Source organism: Scophthalmus maximus, chromosome 4 (genome assembly GCF_022379125.1).
Source record: "Scophthalmus maximus strain ysfricsl-2021 chromosome 4, ASM2237912v1, whole genome shotgun sequence".
NCBI lineage: Eukaryota > Metazoa > Chordata > Actinopteri > Pleuronectiformes > Scophthalmidae > Scophthalmus > Scophthalmus maximus.
Genome location: NC_061518.1, coordinates 17,036,631 through 17,061,109, shown reverse-complemented (window position 1 = coordinate 17,061,109; position 24,479 = coordinate 17,036,631). Strand labels below are relative to the sequence as shown.

The window sequence follows — 24,479 nt, the reverse complement described above, 5'->3', positions numbered from 1 at the left end:
GAAGAGGATCAGCTGGCGAGGGGAGACAACAGAAGTAGAGAGAACGTGGGTGGGCTTAATCTAAAAATGATGGCGTTGTCTCCGCTGCTAATTCTTTGACAATCCAACAGAGATTGGATGTTTCCTTTCCTCCATCATGCTGTTCTCATCCATGTCTCCCCCTTTCCTTCCCTCCCTCCTGCTGAGGATACTGCTCAGTGTTATTTCTGGTCAACTAAGGTTTCATGTTCGTCTTGAAAGCAACAAAGAAAAAACAACAAAGAAACAAGCGTTGCATTTGCAGTTAACAGGAAGTGTGACACAAAGTAGTAATCAAATTGGAGTTTATTGAAAATGTGTCCATTTGCACAGATTTTATTCAAACTACTTTGTTACCAATAGCTTGCACCGCACGCTGCTCAGGCTGCCGTTTGGTGCCCACAACAAAACCTTTACACAGGACGGCAAATGGATCAACATTCATGCCAACACAGAGAACGACTGGAGAACTAGTCAAGACCTTGAATAGATCTTTCACAGAAAGAAGGAGGTGATAATCATCAAAAAGATGATTTAATCTACGATATGGGATGGGAGCATTGCATTCATGAAGAAGAAGTCATTTCTTATTTTTGACTTCCATATTTCATTGGTGAGATTTTATAACTTCGAGACCTTTAAACTGTCACATATTGATGAGGGGATACACTGTAGGAGAGAAGTGTCTTACAAACACCAAATCAGATGACAAGAGAATCAGTGCATTTGGCCGGATTGATCAAAATGTAACATGTCCATGCATGTTTGACATACTAATAAAAATAAAAAATATGTGAAAGCCTCAAACTGTGACAATCACACAGTTTGAGGCTTTTACAGTTAAGACTCCCAACTTATCTGATGAGATAGGGAAGCCAAATCATTTAATCACAGTAAGTGCTATTCTTCCACACAAAGCATTAGGTGATGATCATCATTACATCTATGTAAATGTGCAGTTTATCATTACAACAACATGCATCTTTTCCTCTAGCACAAATGACACAGGGTTCCTCAAATGCATCTGAACATCATTCAGTGAATTCCTTTGTAAAACCTCCAACTAGAATCTGGTCGATTACTTTTGAAACAGATACTTTTGTCCTTTTCTTGAAGCTGTCGAACATTCAAAGCTGTTTTCCAAAACCCAGTTTTGTCTCAACATAAACAGAGAAGGGTTCACATGTGTTGATGACGCTCTGCATCAAGATGCAAAAAGTAAAAGTAGTTTGAATGTCATGTACAGTAACTTGCCATCTTGATGCCCATGATAAACCAGAGATGACAGTTGACATTAAATCAGGAAAGAGGCAGTTAATCCGCCTGTGGGCGTTCCTAAAATACTGCATGTTGATCTATTGCTTTAATGGTCACATGGTAAAACCGACACCTCCTAGTGCAACAGGTGGCCACTGGTTTAATGGAGACAGATTTCTAGTAATGGATGCAAGTGTATTTGAATGAGCACCGGTGACTAAGTGTAGACAATAGCTCTCAAAAGTTTGTTATTCATTATGTACAGTGGTTTTTCCCATTTGTATTTAAACACGTGCTAAAAATAGGCAGACATCCATCTCCCATTAATGAATTGCAGTAAATATTATCTATAAGAACAACTATAAATGCACATATATGTATACACACACACGCATGTATATACATATATAAATAAATAAATACATATGGCAGATTAGTGCTGTACATGAAGTATACTGAGTTGTGCAATAACATTTTAAAACTGAAAATTGATGACCATATCCCGTATGCGCTTATACAGTTATTGCATTGATGAGCATTAGTCGTTGGAATAACGCATGTTCTACATTCTAGCAGAGGTTAATGTAATCACGCATATAAAAGACATATGTCAAGAACACAGACTGAAGTTAGTTGCATTGTGCTGCATGTACCTTGAGTATAGTGAACACTTTTGAGAAAGTGTTCTAGAAATCTGAAGTCTTTCACAGTAGCACGGTCAAACAACCACACGCCTTTAGCTTGACCTGCAGAGGAGTTTGATACACTAGGGTTACTGTTCACCATCGGTGACACTTATTTGCATGTTCCAAAGGTTTCACTTTCCACCTGCTGTACGTGCTAACGACAGCCATATACCTGGAGCAGATAGAGCAAGATTCTGAGCCACTATTCTTTCCTAAACAAAAAGGTTAAAAAAAAAAGAGTGATGCACCAAGAGGCTAATTTGAGATCGAAAAAAGCTGAATTGTGTATATAACTTATAAATTCTTGTCAGTTGTTGAATCTGGTGGTAGAATTGATCGGGTACAGGAGGATTTCTTCAAGATATTTTCTTATTTAATTTTCATGGATAAGTTGTAACAATATGTTTTTGTGAACTTTACCAGAAGCCCATGAGCAGCTCATGACAGCCAATTATTTTAAACATGGCCACATCTATAATGTCCTTTTTTTAAATAAAAACAGTGAGCATTAGGTGATGGGTGATATGAGTACAGATAAATTGATTTGATACCAGCCTTTGTTGGTGATGAGAGTTTGGGGTTATTGTGGTGCAGCTTTTCTGTCGACAACGGTGAATACAGACGGATGTGCGATAAGGGAGAGAATGGTAACTAGTCAGAGGAATCTCCTACAGACTAAAAAAAACATGCAGTGAGGGATACAAATACGGCAGCACTTTTGTAGATTGTCTCTGTAATGACTTCAGAATTTTTACTGATATATGTGTGTGTATGTGTGTGTGTGTGTGTGTGTGTGTGTGTGTGTGAAATTCATTTGGGTTTGGGTTGGGTCATTTCCTGACACAGCAGTCTTACGATTTCTTTTTTTCCCCCCTCTAGTTCTGACTTTTGAACTTCCTACTCTTATTCCTCTTTTTGTTTCCATCTTAAACAATCCCAAAGATCTACTTGAAGTGGCTTCATCTTCGGGTTTCATTATAGGTATTCAGGACTGCTTTTGTTCTCACTGTTGAATGGGCGCGCAATTATCTGTTTATGTGGAACATTGAAAACACGTTCATCTACTTTGAACCAGTAGTTACAGTTACTTATTTGAAGTAACATTTAAGCCTTGAGGAAGTCACAGGGCTTTTTTCGTTTAATATTCACATATAAGTCTAAAATAATCCGCATATTCACTCTTAAAATCATCGGGGTGATGAGTCACAAAACCAACGTCCACATTGTTGTGCGATGTAAATAAATGCTGGAATGCAGCGACCTCTGTGCTGCAGTCGATGGGAGTTTCCTCAGCTCGTCTCGAGAGGCAGTGGGTCGTCTTCTTCCTGGTCAGTGCCATCATGAAGTTGTTTGTTCCAGTAGTTGCATTGGTCAAAAGTGTCAGAGCATGGCAGGTCTGAGCCCTCATCTTGAACTAGGACTGGGAAGACGTTGTCAACCATATCGCAGAGACGCCCATAGCTAAGAGGGAGACACACAGACATTTACAGATTGTAATTAGGACATTCAAATATTTTTGGACACTTGTGTTCAAAAGAAAATAAAAGAAACAGAGAATATATCTTACGAGGAGATATTGGTTTTGGCATGCTCCTGTATCAGCTCCCCTTTAGGATTGACAGTAAAAATCCTGTTCAGTGGAACACCCACCTCCTTATAGGAATACACATCCTGCAATCACAAATGCACGAACCATCAGCATCAGCAGCTAAGAGTTGACGTTTTTGTGGCTAAAACATGAACTTGTAATGAAGAAAACTGACATCAAGAGGCAAAAAGTAATAGTCTTACCGTAGCTCTGTTGCCAAAGGCGGCGTAGAAAGGTTCAGTGTTGGGGTAGAAAAGTTGCTTGATGTCCGTGAGACACTCGATCTTAAACTTCTCTGGTTTCTTCTCAATCACCTCCCTAAACAACACAACACATTATATCAAACACGTTTTTATAGTGTTTTTTGTCTTTACTTTGTGCACATTATTTTTCTTTGTCCATTCAATGGGGAATTGAAAGGGAACAGCACATTTTATTTTAGCCTCTAGTAGTTGATCATATGGAAGACTTCATATGGCTTCAAGGCCATACATATGAGTTCCTGATTACTCCAGTGTAGCATTTTTTTTTGTACACATGGTTACGCGTCTGACCTGTGCAAGGCAGAAAACAGACTGCTGGGGCTGAGCAGCACCGGCCCCATGGGCAGCATGGTTCCCCTCTCATTGACCCAGTGCAGGTACCCTCGCGTCATATCAGCCATGCCGATGGCCCTCGCCGAGCAGTACATGAATTTATATCCATTCCTGTGACACAGACAGAGCTTGTACTTAGCCGTGCACTGTAGTTTAGATTTAAAAAATGTTGGACAAAGATAAATATAAAATATTTCACCCATAATGTAATTAAACACTCACTGGCTGACTTTGTGGTAGAGCCGTGCGATCCCCTGGTGGGTCCAGTCTTTACCCAGCGTGGGCAGGATGTGACCCAGGGTGTCGGACCTACAGCGACAGAATCACACAAACAGATGCAGATTAACTTTAAAGCTAATTTCCCACATGTGGATTTTAACACCAAAGCCCAAATTAGTGTAAAGTGTGACATCTACTGGTGAACAGCTGAAACTGAACAGGCATCATCAACAGGAACATCATCTATGGGCGGCGAACTTGCCACCTCTTACCTGGTAATGGTTCCGTCTATATCGGAGATGACTATCTTGTCATCCCAGCTCCAGAGATAGATTGTGCCATTGCAGCGGCAGGTGCCCTGATACTGAGTGGTCACGCTGAACACCACCTCATTAGGACCCTCCTTCAGCTGCAGGCTAGTCTGTAAACACACACACACACACACACACACAACACACAGGGCGTCAGGAGACAACTCCACACACAGACTGAAACGAGCAGGGTCCACACGATGGAATAGTAAGTAGCACTTATCGAACATAAGCTATACACTTTGTTTCAAAGAGATGTGGAAAGGTTGAACAAAGAAGACACGTTAATAACAGATATACAAGGAAAACATGAACAAGATCACGGACACAACTAAATTTAAATGCAGACCAACACTAAATCAAAGGACAACAGGCCAGGGCATGACAGAGGTCATAAAAAATACAGATCTCTTGAGGAGATCATTTCATAGCACCATAAACCTCAGTCTGTGAAAAAACTATATACAAATCTACAGCTGTAAAAACTAGGTTAATAGCCCCTAAAGAAGAAGATTAACTTTGTAACTGTACAAAGTAACAAATAAATAGGCCTATTTAATGTATTAACGTAGTGGGTAAAGATTCAAATTGCACCTTACACTGGTCCAAGTGAAGTCATCCATGTTTCTTATGTAAGCAGTTATTAATGTGCCCAAATTCTTGCTTTATCATAATGAATCATGCATGTATAATATTAACACAAAGCTGCCATACACTAACTTTTTTTCATGTTTCTACAGTATCTATTTGTCTACACTTAGTCACTGGTGCTATTTTCTCCGTTGCAGTCAATGAAACTGGGTGTAAGAAAACATACCAGTTGCTCTGAGGTGAGCCGAAGAGTCTTCTTATAGCAGATGCTGCCAGAACTGACGAGGGGCTCCGATTGGCAGGATCCTGACATCTGATGGGAGGATCTGTGGTCCTCATCACTCGATGATGACTCATCCTTCATCCTGAAAAATTAAAGACAATCGGTTTGGTATAAGATGGAGCTATTAAAATTGATTAGAATGAGACAAATGTGGAGATATATATTTAAAAAAAAAGTCACCTGTTCGCTGAGGTCATAGTGATTGAGCTTTCTCCTCCGTCTCCTCCTGCCTCTGACACTGATTCCTGAAGTGCACAGAGGTCACAACTGTGTTAATCGACTGAAACCTGCAGGCCAGACAATGTTAACTGTGTACTCTGAAGTCTATGGATGTATGTTTGCGTATGCTTACCGATTTGGAGTCGCTGTTCCTGCTCCTCCACGAGAACCACCAGCGTCCTCCTTTTTTTGGCATCTTCTCCTTCATGATGTTCTCCACTGAGGCCTGGAGACAACCGTGTGAATACAACTCAAAACTGACAGAAAACAAAAAATACTTGAAACCAGGCAAAGCCAAAAACGTAGGTTAACCCACAAAAAGCACATTTCAGACCACACTGAAGACTAACTATCTTGTGAAATAAAGGTAGTTAGTGTACACACAAGTGCATGCAAACAAAGGGCATGGAATCTAAAGTAAAAACTGAGAGGATGACACTTTGTGACTGGATAGCAGAAGGAAGAAAATGCAACAAGCCACCACATAACAGTCTGAGAAGGAGAGACATGCAAGACAAAGAGAGACGGACAGATAGGTTGACAACGGTGGGAAATAATGACAGAAGACATGCTCTGACCAACACTGAGAGCAAAGCCAGAAAACATCATACAGACTGGGGCGGGTTGGAGCCAAACAGACCAGGAAGGCAATATGAGAAGAGCCCAAACACAGAAAACACGTAACTCATACACCAACACTTGGATGGATGGTAGGAGAAATAAAATATGTAAATAGAAGGGGAAAAATAGGAAGGAGGATAGAGACATGGCATTATTTAAGGGTTAGTAGGACAATTAGATTTAAAGCCATATCTCACTGTGGTACAAGACTGACAGCTCTGATGTGAGCTCCATTTTGTGTGTGTTCATCAAAAGCTGGCAGGTTTAAGTATACAATCATCTATATTTAATATTGATCATGAGAGCCAGACACAGATATGAACACACTTCAGTTGGTAGCATTTGAATTTTGAATTTTCAGGAAATCAAGAAAGGATGCTGACGGGGAAGACACTGAACCAAAGTGAAACATTAGGTTGAGGAGAAGTTATTACAAAACAAGATGCTCTAGAGAACACAAGGGGTGTGATGCAGGGGGCTACAGAACACTAACACACACCAAACACCATTTTACAAAACAGAAATAATAATAATCTGTATAAGTTGAGAGATGAGTATGTAGTAGATACAAGTGGATCATTTTTATAAGAGGAAAAAAAACCTGGGTCTAGACACAGTGTCAGACAAAAAACAGAACTTAAAACTATCAATAACTGTATCCAATAATAAATAAAGGGTTCATTCTGTTGCATGAGTACTGACTTTAAGTACATTTAGCTGACAGCGATGACTCCTGAATACTTCTTCCACCACTCATGACATAGAACATACAGTCAAAGCGAGACTGTGAATCTGTGTCTCACCTGCGGCAGAGGTTTCTGGTAGACCTGCATGGCCAACATGACGGGAGCTGCTGTGTTCCAGTTGTAGTATCTACATCAGGTGGCAGAGAGAGTCATGAGCACTTTTTTTTTTTTTAAACCTCAGACTTCTATCTGCAAAACATCCAGTCGACACCAGATTTTTAATCAAACAATTATTCATTTATTTATAGAACATACTTGTTTCCTATCTTGACCACCAGGTTAGGGTCATCAATTAAAGAGGGGTTTTCAGAGAACTGCTGGAAGGAAACGGCCCTCTCCTGGAACTGCTCTGTGTCATAGAAAAACAAAAAAGACACACACACACACAGGGTCAAGACCTGTCTGACCTTATGTTTTTCCTATCATCTGTTTCAAAATGTTATATTATTCTATTAAAAATTGCACTATGACTTTAAGGATGTATCACAATGTGAAATAGATAATGGTGGGTCTTGATTTCCCTTATGAAGTGGATGAGCTCAATTCAGCTTTAGATTCTTTGCAGTGTTCAGAGCTTGAGCTACAGTGCTACATCTACATGGTCTGGTCCGACAGCGTCCCCTTGCTGATCCCTGGACCTAACCTACCTCTTGTGATCTCCCTGTTGTCAGTGAGTCCCCCACACAAAGAGATGCCGACGTGAGGCAGGTCCCCTAATTGGTCGGACAAACTGTCCACGCCGCTGTCCATCCCACTGCTGCCCACGGACTGTGGGGACTGATTAGCGCTCCGCGCTCCCATCATCATCATCTCTGAGTCTCCTTTCATTGAGCTGCTGCCTCCGTCACTGCGGAGCGAGAGAGAGAGAGAGAGTCGCACACGTTCTCACAGAAATAGATCTCAATCTCTGAAAGGCAAATCTACTGAGCACTGCCAAGGACCCATGATGATTAACTATACCACGAGAGCACCAAGTTGGTGTATATATATATATACCAATATATATTTGGGGGGGAGTATGTTTCGTACTCATCATTAGTTGTGCATGTATTTGTGTGTTTCATTACCTTTTAGGAAAGTAGAGAGCTGCTACTTCAGGCTCCAGCTCTGTAATGTCATCCAGGTACATGCCATCAGCACCCAGGTGTTGGCTTCTCTTTTCTAAAAGGGACAATGTGGCACTTCACTAAGTAGCAAAAATAAAATATATATTTATAATGAGGCATGAAGACGCTTTCCATTCAAGAAGAGTCTTTGTACTTCTTACAGATTTCATACAATAGCCTACCTCTCCTCTTGGATGGTGAATCGGTTCTTCTAATGGGACTCCCTCTATTTTCGCCCTCGCCCAGATGATCAGGGAGAATCCCGTGCGACACTGAGCAGGCTGTAAGACCCTCCATCTCTGCACAAGACTGCCCCATACCCTCCGACTGTGTTCCTAGCAAAGAAAAAACAGCAGAGAATCAGTGGATGCATGAAATCAAACTCATGGCTCACCAAGATCTACCGATACACATGGTCAACTTTAGGAGCATCCTGTTGATTTATGGTTTAAGAGGTGAGAGGTCAAAGAGGTGTCACAGATGTCTGAGCTTCAGCTGTGGTTCAGAGGGTATTATCCTCATAGGAGATTCGAAACATCTTGTTATTTTTCAAGAGATCTAGTTTGATCAATACACAATAAACACTGCTCGACATTTGGTAATGACTTAGAAAATCTAGAGAATGCTTGGCACATTTGAAGCAAAATTGTCCTCCGTATATTTCACCTTGCTCTCCTCCGGTCCTGGCACTTAGTCCATCTCTGGCTCCATTCTTGCTTTCTTCGGTGTCCTTGTGCCCACCAATAGCAGCGCTCTCCTCTGGCTGTGGGCCATAGAGGGTGAGGGAAGGGGGTCCCCTGTCACTGATGGCTCTGAAGTGAGTGCTGGCTGAGAGCGGGATGGAGACTGTTGAGGTGGGGTCCTGCTTCAGGTGGGAAGTCAGGAAGGCTGGCTGTAGGAGAGAGGCACACAAAGCGATCAAAGCTTTCACACATTAACAGTTTTTTTGTTTCTATTCATGTATCTCGCAGGCCTTCTCTTCTTTGAGTATCCTATTCCCATGTATTTCTACAATTTATTCAATCTGTTGCTTAACAAGTACAAACAAATATGGAGAACAGGAAACTTTTTTTGTCCAACCTCCATGTTGGATAGTCAGATAACATTGGAACCCCTCTCCCCCCACATCTTTCCAACATAGGCTACACTTATTTTATTCTGGAATTAGCATGTTGTGGCCATCAGTGGCTGTGTGTGTGTGTGTGTGTGTGTGTGTGTGTGTGTGTGTACCTGTGCAGCCTGTGGCAGTTCCCCCCAGGTCCACAGCATTTCAGGGTTGTTTTTATCCTGACTGGTCAGCTCTGAGTCGCTCTTTGGTGTTGATGACCGTGAATCATCAGGGCTGCTGGGAGAAAGATAGCCAGACATTTGATTTAGATTAGTTTGTACTGCATTATGTAACTGATAAAGTAACATACAATTCAAAATTCCAAAAAGTGAAAATCATAATATTCCTAATTCTCCTTTTTAAAATCTGAACCAACTGTATCTTTTTTTCTTGAAAACTGTACATTTCCCTCATTGGTGCATTACTTCATTGCCGACATTAAGGGAGAATAAAACTGAAGGTGATACCTAACAAGAGAGGAGAAGTGAGAAGTCTGCTGAGGACAAGAGATGGACAGACCACAGGGTGGAGGGATGGAGAGAATCTCCTTGATCACTTTACTACAGAGATAAAGAGACAGAAAAAAAAGAACGCAGAGAGAGGAAGAGAGAGTGGGAGACAGTGAATCTTGATTATTATTTATTTATTGTGAGGGCAGAATATGTATTAAAATGCTTAGAACAATATGAACTGAATGTATAAGAAATTAACAGAGTTAAGGAGAGTTTACAAGGCAGTTAAAGAGGCTGGGATTAGTTAATATACAGGTGTGTGTGAGAGTGTTTTATGACGAGACAATACCGCTGTGATCGGGTCCAGTCAGTGCTGGGGTGTGTATGGGTGATGGCCGTAGTCCCCTGATCACCGTACATAGGTCTGATCACAAACACACACGTGCAGGGGAATGTCAGTCATACACACAAACAGCTCTACTACTCACTATACAATTACTGATACCATATTGCATAAATACACAATGTATAAGTCCAAATAAAATACAAGTGGTTCATAAGAAGATTTTCTCATCAAGTACAGTATGACCACATGACATGAAGCAGACACATTTTGCATGTTTTTTCAGGGTTTCAGAAAAGTTCCCATCCCGCCATGTAGTAAACCTAAAAAAAAGTTTGGAACCCCAGAAGTAAGGACGGCACTGCGAGCCATTATTTCAGAGAGAGACAGAGCACACTGTGGGAACAGGACAAATCCCCAGAGTGCCTCCTTACTCTGAGAAACCATTTTCCGGTCTCTTCACATATTTTGCTGGTTTTATAGTTGCTCTTAAATCATGAGGAAAAGGATGCAGAGAAATACTTGTGATTAAAGTTTCCATGGGCTTTAAGTGACACATATGGTGGGCTGACATTTTTATTATTATGCAATCAATCTCTGAACTTGACATGTCTAACCCTTAACCATTTATCTTAAGAATACTGTTAGAGCCATTTTTGTGTACAATGTTGGTTGTAGTTCCTTATTTGCCCAGTAGGTGGTATATGGGGTATTGGGAAAGCACAAGTGGGGGAAGACACTCAGTGTTTTTCAACCATCAAGTATAGAGAGGAGCCATTGTTTTCTTTTTTGTTTTATAGACAAGTTGTTTAAACTATATAAGTGTATATAAATCGATGCTGGCTTTATGGTGAATGGACAACTACAACTCTTCCTACAGGCACATTCATGTTGACATGACTTGGCTTTAGTCTGGATCATAATGATCAACATTGCCATTCATAGAACCAACAGAGGACAGTTCAAAATAGACATTTTCCAATGTGTGCATTGACAAAATGTCCGCAGTTTACAGGGGACCCCTCCAACTCCTCTAACAGATAGAGATGAAAACAGAAACACAGGGATTAGCAGGAGCTTTGCATTTTCTCGAACACACACCTGCTGTCGTCACCCTCTCTCTCCTCATCCGAGCTCAGGTCAATGGTAAACATGTCCTCATCCTCCGAGAACTCTTCCCCACTCTCCTCTCTCCTCGCTCCTCCCCCTCCCTCTGGCCGTGCCTTCCTCCTCCTCTTCCTCCTCTTTTTGATCATCCCCCCGTCACTTTGCTGGGGTCCCAGGCTCTGAAGAGGAAGAGAGCTGCAGGGGGTGGTGTCTATGTGATACAAGATAGGAGTATGAGATTAGTTTTAGAAAAAGAAACCCTAACAAAAGCACATGCACACTTTCTCATTAGGGCTCACCTTGGTGACGAGAACTGCCCCTGCCCAGCTGGGACTCCATCAACTCCTCCCCTATTGACATGATGGGTGATGTTGCCAGGTAGGATGGAACTACTTCCTGTCAACAGAGGAACACAACATTGTAATTTGAGGTGAGAAACACTGGGATCAAAAACACAGTTAACTTCCTTCTCAATCAACAATATTTGATGTAAAATATATGTGTGCGCAAAGTTGTTTTGCATGTGATTGTATGTGATCAAGAATACACTGTAACTTGAACTTATTTTGGGTCCCACCTACTTATTATATGTTGAGTGTTCAATAAACGCAGTCAAAATTTACAACCGTGTGTGTGGTCCAGTCCTTACAGTTACATTTATTATTCATTTCTCATACTACTTACACTAGCATGGCTAAAAATAAATAAATAAATAAATATATATATATATATATATATATATATATATGTACAAACAGTATTTCTGAGTAGAAAATGTTCTTGACTGAAAGGACAATTTATTTATTTTTCCAAGTCGGTCTAAAATAAATCTGGTGGGCATTTGGGTTTTAACTCAGATTAGCCAAATCACACAGGTTCAGTCTCACTACAGGGACTATTTAGCAGAAAGAAAGGACAGACACAGACAGATAAGTGAGATAAAGAGATGATCCGAGCAGTGCAGACTGACACATGCTGTGCAGTGCACGTGTCATGACACCGTCCAGCACAGTCCAATTCATCTGATGGGAGAGGAAAAGGGACAGTGCTCAGAATGTGCACGGTCCAAGGTCACAGCTCATCTGCTCCAAGCATTTGCCAAATTGGAAACATCCACGGCAAAAGTACTTAAATTTCAATTCATTAAATGTTTTTGGGAAAAAAATATCACAAACTACTAACGCGACGTGTCCCTCAAAGACACAACTGTTACTGTATTTCTGTGCATGGGATTGCACGCTGAATCAAATAAACCAATGTGACATATATTATTTCTGTTTTTACCCACTTCACCCACACAGGAGATATTTTTTTTAAAAATACAAAAAGAAGAAGACATGATGTCATACCTGAGACTACTAGAGTTTACTGAGGAAAATACATTTCACAAAGAATTTTAAATATTGCCGTGACTGGTCACAGTGAAATGGAGGTTGGTGATATAATATAGTTTCTTAAAAGGGCTGTTGGTCATTTTACAGTTAGATCGACTAGATGATAACATCGATAGACCATTACTGGCCTATCGTCATAATTTGTGTGTAATCTTTTCTATCTTCTGCTGGCCAGAAGCTCTGTGCGCTGTTTGTCCTGCTCTCTCACTGTCTGTGTGGACTGTACACAGATCAGTGACATCCTGAGGGAAGTCAGTAGAGACTGAATTTGGCAGAGCTATTAATAGCCCCCTGGTGGTTCTCCACTCTGTGGAGGGAGAATAGTGACAAGGAAAGGATTTAACACAAGGTCTAAACAGATATGAATAGTTCCTGTTGTCTTTTTATTATTCTTAGACATCAAAATTAAAAGTCTTTATTTGGTCCTTCATTGAGGACTGAGGCATCTGAGGTAAATGCCAGACCCACTCTTAAGAGAAAATCCACTATGGCCCATATTGACTGTTGGAAAGAGCGCCTAATCTTCAACAGAGACAGTAAGTAATGAAAACCAAATTAAACCAATGTAACACCGCAGATTAGGAATTAGATCTTCTGGGATGATGACATATTACTCTGAATTCACGATTTAACACTTATCCTTGTTCCCTTCATTACAGGGTGCCCTCCAAAATCCCTTGCATATCACCTTACAAAGTCAGCAGTTAGGAGTCAGTTCATTCCCAGCTACATTTGCATTTGTGCTGAACATAGTGTTCTTCCACGTTGGTTAATATCCAGGAATTTGACGTCCTGCTGGCAGACATCATTCCACAAAGGGACAGAGGCTCTTGTTCCTTGTTGTTGATCATCTTATGTTTCAGATGCTATTCTTAAGTCTTTATTGAGCAGAGTCTCATATCAGCAGATTGTTTTGTGATCTGTGTAACCCAGGTTAATATAGCTGGGGACAAATAATGCATGTCCAGTAAACAAATTAAACAGCAGTTGTTGTGTAAATTAGAGTCATGACATTTACACTGTTCATTTGCTCTGTAACTTTGTGTACTGCTCATGGTTGTATTATAGGAACACAGACTCTAATATGGAGAGTGTAGAGGGAGAGCCACCCATGGGAGAAATCATGTAGCTAGACGTGTTGTATTGCCAGGTCACTTTCCAGGCATCTTTGTATCGGAAAAACTACAAAAATTTCAAAAGAGCAAAATATGAATTGATATAAAACCACATTATTTATGTCTATATTTCAGTTTGCACCCTGAAGGCAATAAAATAACTTTTATGCTGCCCCATCTCCCTGAAACCTGCAGCAGTAAAACATGAAATGACAAGTTTCAGTTTCCCAAGTTTTAGTTGATGATTAACTTTACAGTTGTAGACAGCCGTTGGGTTGTTTTAAGGTGCAATTGAAGTTGTTGTGGGTTTTTTTTCCATTATGAAATCTTTTGTATGATTATATTAGAAATGTTATTCATTCATTGCACTTTTGTGTAATCCCGATTTTGCGGACAATTTGGTATTATCTGATTTTGTTGTTTTATCTTAACTCCGTGTTATTGCTGCCTTTGTGGGAAAATCAAGCAATTAGAATAACATGTAAGTGGTGAAGAATTACTACAAATCCAGCACTGTCTATATTTATATATTATATATCGACCTTCGTCACTAAGTTATGTCCCGTCCTATATTTGTCTTGACTCTGTCAATCATCACTCACCAGCATGTCCTCCGCCTCTTTGACGAAGAAGGCCTCTCCATTCTCTCCCAGCTTCATGTGCAAACTCACTGGCTCTCCGTTGATCTCTATGTCCACCTGCAGGAAAGGTTATTATTCAGCAACTTCAGATTTTGTAACAGAGAACAAGCACTGTAGGCTCCTGCCCGCCCTGTTGCCTAACTTAAAAAGAAGCTCCAGCATAAGTTCTCGTTTGCATGCTTCGGCCTTAGTTTAATTTTCATTCATTCCGCCTTTCCACTCTCAGTTTCTCCAGGGGCTGGAGCCAAACCTAGCTGACATTGGGCGTAAGGCGGGGTACACACTAGACAGTTAACCTGGCCATCACCGAACTGACAAATAACTGACGGGCAATTTAGAGTCGTCCAAACTAACCTATGTCTAACCCTAACCCACCGTGTCGCCGGCCTGGTGAATATGTTACTGCGTTACACACAAAAGTAATAAAAGTAACTGTGATGTTGACTGCAGTGCTTTCATTCGTAAAAGAGTATGTTTACACTTTTGGAACGTGTCTCAGTGAAATACCTGAATACTTCTTCCGCCACCGATTACACCTCTTCAATAAGCTGTACACACAATATTCACTGAGCATGAGAGCAGTGTGAGCACCCCCATCTCACCACTTTTTCACGGGACTGCAGAACGCCCATCTTGCCGAAGCGGACGTGAAAGGGGGAGCACTGCAGGGAGCCATCGGGCTGCCGGACCACAATGACATCTATGCATCCAGATAGTGTTGCAGGGTTGAGTCCTCTGTACAGCTCCTTGACTTGCACGAACACCTGGCCCGCCAGCTGACCCACATAGTTCATGGTCTGCAACTGGAGACAGACGGGGGAGGAAGAGAAGCAAAGTGACATCTTTGTTGATTTCTTCTTTTCATTGACATTACTCAGAGCACAGCAACATGATGAATGGACTATAATGGACCACAAAGCCACCCTGTCATCCCACTACATTAAAATACATTATTGATCCACTGAGTCCAATTACATGCCAGCCACTAGTGCAATATCAGGTAATGGGGCAACTTTTTTAACATTCTTATCTCTACTCTTGTGGTGTTGGTGAGCTTTTCTTATATAGTTATGGGTGTGATTGGTGTGTGGGTGCATGGATATGAAAACATTCTACTTTTGTAAAAGAAGAAAAAATATATATTAGGTTTAGGGTTAGAGGATTTTTTTTTCTTTTCTTCCTGTGTTGAAAACAAAAAATAAGATGAGTTTGAGTCTCTCTGCAATACAAGTACACTCCATCAGGGATGAGATTAATCGTGTGGTGCTGTGCCAGTCTTTCTGATCCACAGCCTCTGATGCTCTCAGTTTAAAATGCCAAACATGGGCAAAAAGAGAGGGACGGAGCAGCGAGCAGGGAAAACACACTCAGTATCGGAGAAAACTAAATAGTGTTGTTTACATTTTTTGGATTGATACACTTTGTGGATTCGTGGAAGTAACGACAGGTATGGCACCAGAGACAGTGAATGGTAAACAGGTCTACTGTGCAATGCAACAGATACAACTATGTGCATGATCATGCCAAGCCTAGGTAAGTGTTTATTCAACTAATTATTTAACAGTTGGGTTTCCTTAGATTCAAACAAGGGTTTGAACATGAAGAAAGAAAGAAAGAAAGAAAGATAGAAAGAAAGAAAGAAAGACAGAAATGCAATCATAGAAGAGAGAGTGAGGGAAGAAGATGATCCTGGGAAAAGTAACACACACACTCACACATACTGTACGCACACACACACACCCTAATATTTTGGAAGAGCTTCTAAGAACATTTCGATGATGGGGATGTCTTGTTAGAACATGTCAGTAACTGAATCCCTTTCAGCTTGGGACTGTAATGACAATATAATATAATGACAGTGATAAAACATTATATGTCCAGGTACACACAAGAAACTCGTCACAGGCTTGTCCTGATCAACGTATAGGTTGATCAGCACATAACAACACACTGGAGCTATTTGACTGAGCTGCAGTAATGGACACGCTCTGTCTCGTCTAAACATCATGCTAATTTGACATAAACATAACACACAGAGTTTAAAACAATAGAGATGCCTCTTTGGCTTTGGACTTCTTTCTTTTAACAGGACTGTTGACTGAAAATTTCATTCACTTCGACTATTCAGGTTGATGTTTTCATCTTTAATCCCTTGGTGTGACTGAATTATTGCCCAAGAACTGTTTGACATTCGATTACATAATGATATGCCCCCCTTTGTCCCCCGTCTCGCTCCCTTATCAATTTGTGCTTCTATGTCTGGGATAAACACACAGTCACGTGTCGTGTTTCTTAGGTATGTCACAGACCTGATATCAGTGTCAACATAAGCCACGTGCAGACAGAAGGGACCTTTCATTCATTGACACACACACACACACACACACACACACACACACACACACACACACACACACACACACAAAGCCTTGCCTGCCCACTCTTCCAGGACATCTTTGTTGAACAGCCAATCACAATGCTCCCCCATTATGTAATAACCAATCACGGGACAACTCATAAGGTCACTCAGAGTCATCCCTTGGACTCCCTGTATTGTTTTACCAAAGAAACAACAACAACATTAAAACATTATTGTCTTTAAAAAAACAAAATCCCGAGGTGTCTTCTGAGAACAACAACACTGAGTCAGAGCAACATTCATATAGTGTGTAACACAAAGAGCCCCACGGTTTCATGACCAGGGGTGAGTTAATAATATAAAACGTGCCTGTCACTCTTCAGACAGATAATCATAGAGGTGTGAGACAGAGGAGGAACCCCCCTTCTGCTGCAGGCAGATGACGGACGATTATCCAATTAAATCAATTTAATGTCACAACTGGCAATACGGACACACACCCATGCATTGCCTTTTCATTGGGGTTTCGTGTGTCATGTTCTCCTATGTGTGACCTTCTGCTCCTCCTTCTCCTCTACAAAACAACACAAACAAGCGAAAAATGCTCTGTTCTTTTTCTTGTTGGACATGACATCATACATCTGGGCGAAAGAAAAGATCGTATAATGGAAACACGCAGCATCAACACGAGGATCATCCGCGCGACCGCAGGCGACGTGTAAGCGTGTGCACACGGGCTGAGGCTCTGCAGTCGCTCGAACACACACACCTCAGGGTACTACACAAGGCGGGCACCGCCTCGACCTTTCTCTGTGCCATGGCAAGTGGTCGGCGGCGGCATGTCGGGTGTTTACTCACGTTATTTATGGACGTCGCTTCTGTCTGTGGGATCTCTGCGCCATTCAAAACGTGTTTACTCCACACGTCCTCTGCAGTGTATAGTCCCGTTACCCTCTGTCACACACTGTCGGTCTCACACACACACACACACACACACACACACACTCGTCTCTCTCTGACTGACATCTGATATCGGATATTTGTTGTTGTTTTTGTTGCTGTTTTGTTTTTAGCTCGGGGGGCTGCTTCGCTATTTGAACCGCAGTGTCAAATGCTCCTCCCACCGCCGACCGGACTGCGAACACCCAGACACCCGATTGGCCGAGCCGGCGATGACGTCACGCCATGGAGCACATTTCCCCCTCAAAATCGTCAATATTTTGATCATATGTTAGTGGCGTGATCACGTGTCTCTGTGCTCAACTCAAACTGTGTTTCCTTTAGTTATTGATTTACTGATATTTTTTGATTCACTGTAAGTCCGGGTGAAGACCTGCTTTTGGGAGCTGTGACTATAGTGACTGTCCTCCTCCACCATGACCTGTGCTTGGTCAACATACAAATTTAATAAGAGTGATAAGATCCTGAGGGACCTAAGAACAACATATGAATAAAATGTTATGTAAAAGGGGTAGGTATAATAAGCAAAAGCTCCAACCTACACCCTTTTGGTCAGAATTGAGTATAAAAGAGCTAAGATGACACTTTGTTTTACTGTTGTTCTTTTTTTACTCTGTATGTTATGTATGTGATGTTGTGTAACTCTGTGATCGAAATAAATTAAACTAAACCAAAATAAACTAAAATCCTCCAAGCACCACTAGTCTTCTTATTAAAAGGAAAAGGTGCTACACCTGGACCAATATTAATGTATTAACAACTCATTCACTCATACATTTACAACTGGACACACTGGGCTATTGTAAGAATCCTTCATGAATTCTATGTCTTTTATGACCTGACATATAAAACGACTAAACATCCGAAATTTCATAACCAGCCAACCCAAAGGGTCGTATTAAAAGGCTTGTAACTGATCTGTTCAGCATGAGTAAACAACTAACATTAGCATTAATTAGTCTTAAAAAAATGGCGCCTGCATAATCACCCCCCCCCCCCCCCCCCCTCCTCCTCCCCCCGATGCTAAAGCTGTTTTGATCAGGTAAGATGCCTCAGAGCTGAAGGTTAAAGCAGCTGCTCTGATATTTCTCTGGAGATTGCATGGGTGTTTTATTGTTGTCTCAGTTGCATTCCTCTGTCCTGAGCTTAAAATAAAGTTAAGAAGTCATTTTTTTTGTAATTCTACCAAGGTAGAAGACAACAGATCAGATGATCTTGATTCAAATCAAAGCCAAACAGGGTCACATCAATTCTGCATGTTATTATCTATAATATGTAAACTCTTAAATGCTCATGTCATAAGTTAAAAGCACTGAGAGTGTATCTGAGGCCACATGGGGTTAAATTTGATTGTTTATATCTTTGGTGGGGATGATGAAGTTTATCACTGCCTTGTTTAAGTTGAGTAAAGCATCACATCCCCATAAATGTTAAAACTTTAGTTCATTTTAAACATGAAAAGAATGGTGAACAGCATGTGACAGTTATCCAGACTACACACTATGAACTATGAACTACATTAGAAGTATACACTTCTATAGAAGCAGTCTACATAAATCGTACACATACAGTACAATATATTTCTGTGTAATGTGTGGCTGAGAGGAGAGCGACAGTAAACAGTATCTCGTTCGTGTTCTGAAGAAGTCTAAAATATGGAGCCGAGATAAGAATAGAAGAGTGACATTCAGACGGTCCTAAGGCATCTGTATTTGTGACATGTACTCAGTTGAAAATATGTAAATCATCCCACCTGCCCTGACACAGTGAGACCATATCAAGACACGGCCTTTACAGAGACTTTATACTTCTGCACTGTAAACATGAGGCTAGAGCCAGCGACTGGTTAGCCTATAGCTTAGCATAAAGACGAGATAGAGGAGGACACAGCGCTGTCTGAGGATTCAAATCTGTTTCTAAATATTTGTGTGATGCGTACAAAACAAAGTGTAACAGGGACACTCAGAGAGAGCAGACCTCCACCAAGGCTGAGCAATCCCCCGTCTGCTCTTCACATTTAAATCTCAGCAATTACGGTACAACTGTAAAATTATTATTTTAAGCAAAAGAATACTGAAGTTAAAATAACACACATGCTAATTGGCATACTGAATTGACAGCTACTCATAGCACCTAATTAAAACTCTATTGCATGTATACTGCCTGTGGTATGTATGCGTTTCTTTTCATCAGTTCACTTGGCAGGTTGCCCCAAATGTATTGACACGTTTCATGGGTGTATACCCCTTGGAGCAATATAAGGAGACTGCAATCCTGACAGTTACCTGTCATGGTAATCAAAGAGAGATAATACAAACATACAGTATGAATCCATGAGAGAAGGAGACAGACTTCAAGACAGAAAATGACTGAACAAAGTGCAGCACAGTCCTGGAGGCAACTGCAGATCAACCCAACAAACCATATAAATCATTTTCAGTTCCCTGCCAGCAGCAGGGAAACATTTACACACATGCTTAGATCTGCTCAAATAAAGATCCAAACACACGCGCACACACACACACACACACACACACACACACACACACACACACACACACACACACACACACACTTTTGACAATTACTGCATTTTTTGTTGATTTATATGTATAATGCATGGCTGCAAAACAAATATCTACTGGGATTAGCAAAAAAGTTAGAAACATTGCTGCTACACAAGCAAACACAGCTGATTTATTTTACACCAGACATGGACAGAAAATTATATCAAATTATTAATTTTCAGTTTTTCATGATAGCTATACAATGTTACTCTTCTGTAATCATCTAATAATAAGGTTATGTAATGTGTTGTTCCCCGAATTTGGTCTCATGGCTTTTTGTTGTTGTTTTGTCAATGATTCACTCAAATCCAACTGCACTGACTCCTGATCTCTTTCAGAGAGTAGTAATACAACACACACACACACACGCACACACGCACACACACACACACACACACACACACACACACACACACACACACACACACACACAGCGAACAATTGCTTTTCAACATGTGAGCAGCATGTAGAACATCTCTGGAAGAATGAGATCTGTGTGTGTGTGTGTGTGTGTATGTGTGCGCGGGTGTGCGCGTGTGTGTGCATGGTGGGTGGGTGCTTGGGTGAAACAGTTCATGCCTCTGGATCAATTTATGTCCAACAATATACACATTCTTGCACATGGTTGAGTGTACTGAACTGAACACAAACATGTGACCCTGTCATTGTGATTGATAGACACACACACACACACACACACACAAACACACACACACACTGTCAGCACCAGGCAGACAGAGCGGGAACAAGGAAGCACGTGTTAGGTTTTCTAAGAACTGAGTCATTCATCAGGGAGCAACAAGTAGCCAACTGGAGGGGGATAGAGGGGAGAGGGAGGGGAGAGGGAGGGGGGAGGTGGGACACTAAGCAGAGAGAGAAATTGCAGAATGCTAGTGCTTGGGTTAAAGTAGCGGGAAAGAAGTTGCGAAAAGAGGAGGAGAACTGGTTTATTTCCTTCAGTGTGCACGTTTACTGTGGCTTATGGTGCCAACATGAACCTTTGTGGTAAAAACTGAACAGCATATAAGTTTATTACGTAACTCAGTCAATGTATTTAAAAAGGGTTCAATTAAACTCCCATTATACAAATTTTACTTGTATCCAGTCATTAAATCACATGTGCGATCATGTGCACTGTGGTTGGGTTAATGTTTACGCTCTGCATGTAGGAACCATGCAGATCGGTATCTGTGTGTTTACCATGTGTGTGTGTCTGTCTTTCTGTGTGTGTGTGTGTGTGTGTGTGGGTGGGGGGTGGGGGGGGCGGATGCTGGCTGATATCCCTGCACCAGGGCCATGCAGGGATATCAGCAGTGTTACCTCATGTCAGACACACGTGAGAGAGAGGAAGACAGAGAAAAAAAAATAGGGAAGGAAGAAGGTGGTTTGCTGAGACGGGGGAGCCTGATCTCAGGACCACTCTCTGGGGTCAAGAATGCATGCATTTCGTCACCACGGCGACAGGGGTGCCTTTTGGGGGATGGGCTGCATGAGCCAATAAGAAGACTGCCTGAGCCACACCACATCACAAATAAACCACTGAAGCCGCCCCCGGTGTGGAGTCCCAGCCGACATGCACCGTGGCTTTAGAAAAATCTGATTAGTTTGGTTTTCAGGGAGCTCTCACACCACTGCCACCAACCTACTGAACAACAATGGAACAACATGCTGGTAGAAATGTTTGCCTTATTGTCAATAACAAATGAAAGAATCAGGATTGTCTTTCATTTATATTACAAATTGAACCTAAAAAGGTCATATCCTCTCTTCTGTTCACCTCTTAACCTGATTAGAGAGATACAACACATTATCCCACTGCCACTGGCTGACTGCAGGAGAGATGTAACAAATCCAACGCGGAGCAGTTGTTACATTCCAACTTTTATTCGCATCATAAATGAGGCATTATTTTGTCTCTACAGTGCATTTAGACTTCGTGTTATCTTTATTTGTAAGTTGCCCTCAACATCTTTTGACTGTTAATGATCTAAAACTCTTGAGTACCAGCAACAGCAACCAGAGGAACAAAATAATTAAAACAATTAACAACAATTAATTTTGAGATATATTCTGAAGGGGGAGCAGGACATGTGGAGTTGCCTCCCGAGCCCACATGGCCACTCACGGGCCCCCCGGCATGTTGGGAGTATTATGTAACAGCTTTGCGAACTGTGGTGTAATATGCCTTAATAAGTAGTAATGTGGGCTTCATGTCAGGCGTGGAGATATGAGCTGTCGCACATTCTGCACACACAGATGAAAGCTCGTTTCAGCCTTTCCCGAGAACCAGTATATCCACACTGAGAAGTGACTGTTAAGTAAATGGCCGTACACAGAGGGAAACAAACAGAAGACATTCCGGCACACGTTTAATCTCACAAGTGCCAGCACATGGACACAGAGCGAGCACGTTATTTGATCACAGTGTTCTAAGAACACTGTCAAGTTTTCTTGGAAAGCAACTTTAGACCTCGGGGGCCTCCTCCTGCCTCGCTGCATACACAGATACTGAATGAAGCTTCATATTGCAGAAGTTATTAGTAGGAAGTTGATGTTACAGCGTAGGGCCTTTTTTGCATTCAGTATTTTATTATTTACCTAGAAGCTGGGGTTTCATTTTTCTATATTTAGTAGAAACAGCCCTTCCACGGGTACCGTGGTCATTATGCTTGGGGAATAAACATTAAGTAAAAGAATGGTGATGCCTATAGGGCAATAAAAGTCATAAAAGACAACATAATTGATTTGAAATGATTGCCTTCCATCATGATCTGATGCACTCTGATTTCCAAATTATTTTTGTATAAGCAAATTTTAACATTTAACTCTCTTTATCGATTAAAATCATTAGCCCCCTGGGATTTCAATACAAATGCACAAGACAAAGCTCGGCACAGTGACATATTTTGTTTTCTTTTTACTCATAACACCCATGCATACAATTATACAGTATGTGTGTTATTCCCGTGTCGTTACCCAGGACCAGGAGCCATTGGGGCTGTCATCCTCAGTGTGGCGGCTGTAGCATCGGTCTTGTTCCTCCGAGTGGCTCATGGCTCCACACGATTCACAGTCCTGAGCTGCTGTACAATCTCTACAGTGAAATATGTTGCGTACAGTCACAGATCATGTCAGGCCATCTGAACGAATCCCTGAAAGTGGTCCGAGCAGAAATCTTCTTGACGTCTTCTGGACTCTTTCCTGGTCCGCGCTCATTGAAATCTTTATTGTCTTTGTTCAACACATCACTTCTGGACAGATGCGGAGTGCTACTTGAACCCTGATGGACCTGCTCTAGTAATTCCGACTGAATCCCTTCAACATGATGCCAAAAAAAAATAATCTTCTGGATGCTTCTGGATGAATCCTCTGAGACTTAAATCAGTGGAACTGTTTTTGAGTGGGTAGCTGGTGCTTGTTTGACATGCAGTGAGTGTGTTTTAGACTAAATTTATCAACGAGTGTGTTCTGGGAACGGAGTACTTGGAGGAAATCTGAGAGGGTTCAGAGTAGCTGGACTCTCCTGCTGCTGCTGACACAACACAGTCCAACAAATACACAGACATTGTGCATTTTTGCCAATTGATGCATGACAGCAACATTATAAACTAGAATGGCACTTGATCAAGTGCATCACTCGTGATGCATCAGGGATTTTGATTCAATGAGTTCTTCTCTGGCCGAGGCCCCTTCCCTCCACCGCGTTTGGGGCAAATCTTTTTTTGCGTAATCCTGCTAACAAATTAGAAACAAGCCACGAGAGACACGGGTGAAAACACAACCTCCTTGGGTCTCTGGTGGTGTTTTCCCTCTAGAGAAATGCATCCCACAGACACCAGAGGACCTCCATGCGAGGACAGAGGGTAACTGAGGGCAGCAGCACGGCCTCTCGCCAAAGGGTAAATTTTGCCACGTGACTCCGACCACGCGTGGCTGAAGGGCCAGACATTTAGACTCAGAATGCGGAGTATCCACTCTGCAGTCTCTAAACTCTCCTGAACACTCAGGCACTGCAGGACTCAGTTCTTCAAGATGGAAAACAATATTCTTCCAATATTCTTCCTGTTTCAGCCAGATTGCCTTTTTGGCTTCTGAATCGTTTTGTATTGTATTTGTAAAAGTCGTACAAGGTTGCACACACTATACATTCTGACCCAAATCAAATTGATAAATATGATGCTGGTAAAATTGG

General features: G+C 41.5%; 1 protein-coding gene across 5 annotated transcripts; it reads right to left on the bottom strand.

The window, feature by feature from the left end:
- Window positions 1-306: 306 nt before the first annotated feature.
- Window positions 307-23,809, bottom strand: lpin1a (lipin 1a). Of its 5 annotated transcripts, none has more exons than XM_035628658.2 (23): window positions 23,264-23,808; window positions 15,004-15,204; window positions 14,363-14,458; window positions 11,551-11,647; window positions 11,246-11,462; window positions 10,151-10,225; window positions 9,817-9,909; window positions 9,472-9,583; window positions 8,908-9,133; window positions 8,424-8,576; window positions 8,203-8,296; window positions 7,783-7,982; window positions 7,391-7,484; window positions 7,193-7,262; window positions 5,902-5,994; window positions 5,730-5,794; window positions 5,493-5,631; window positions 4,637-4,785; window positions 4,368-4,454; window positions 4,104-4,256; window positions 3,753-3,867; window positions 3,529-3,632; window positions 307-3,422 (listed from the first exon to the last, which is right to left on the bottom strand). In XM_035628658.2, exons 1-23 carry the CDS (start codon window positions 23,339-23,341, stop codon window positions 3,251-3,253), a joined length of 2,883 nt encoding a protein of 960 aa, XP_035484551.1. In that variant the 5' UTR covers window positions 23,342-23,808; the 3' UTR covers window positions 307-3,250. The 5 variants fall into 5 exon arrangements, with proteins under 5 accessions (XP_035484551.1, XP_035484550.1, XP_035484552.1 ...); XM_035628657.2 differs by having other exon boundaries at window positions 9,472-9,586; window positions 23,264-23,807; XM_035628659.2 differs by lacking the exon at window positions 23,264-23,808 and adding an exon at window positions 17,619-17,873 and having other exon boundaries at window positions 9,472-9,586.
- Between the last annotated feature and the right edge of the window lie 670 nt (window positions 23,810-24,479).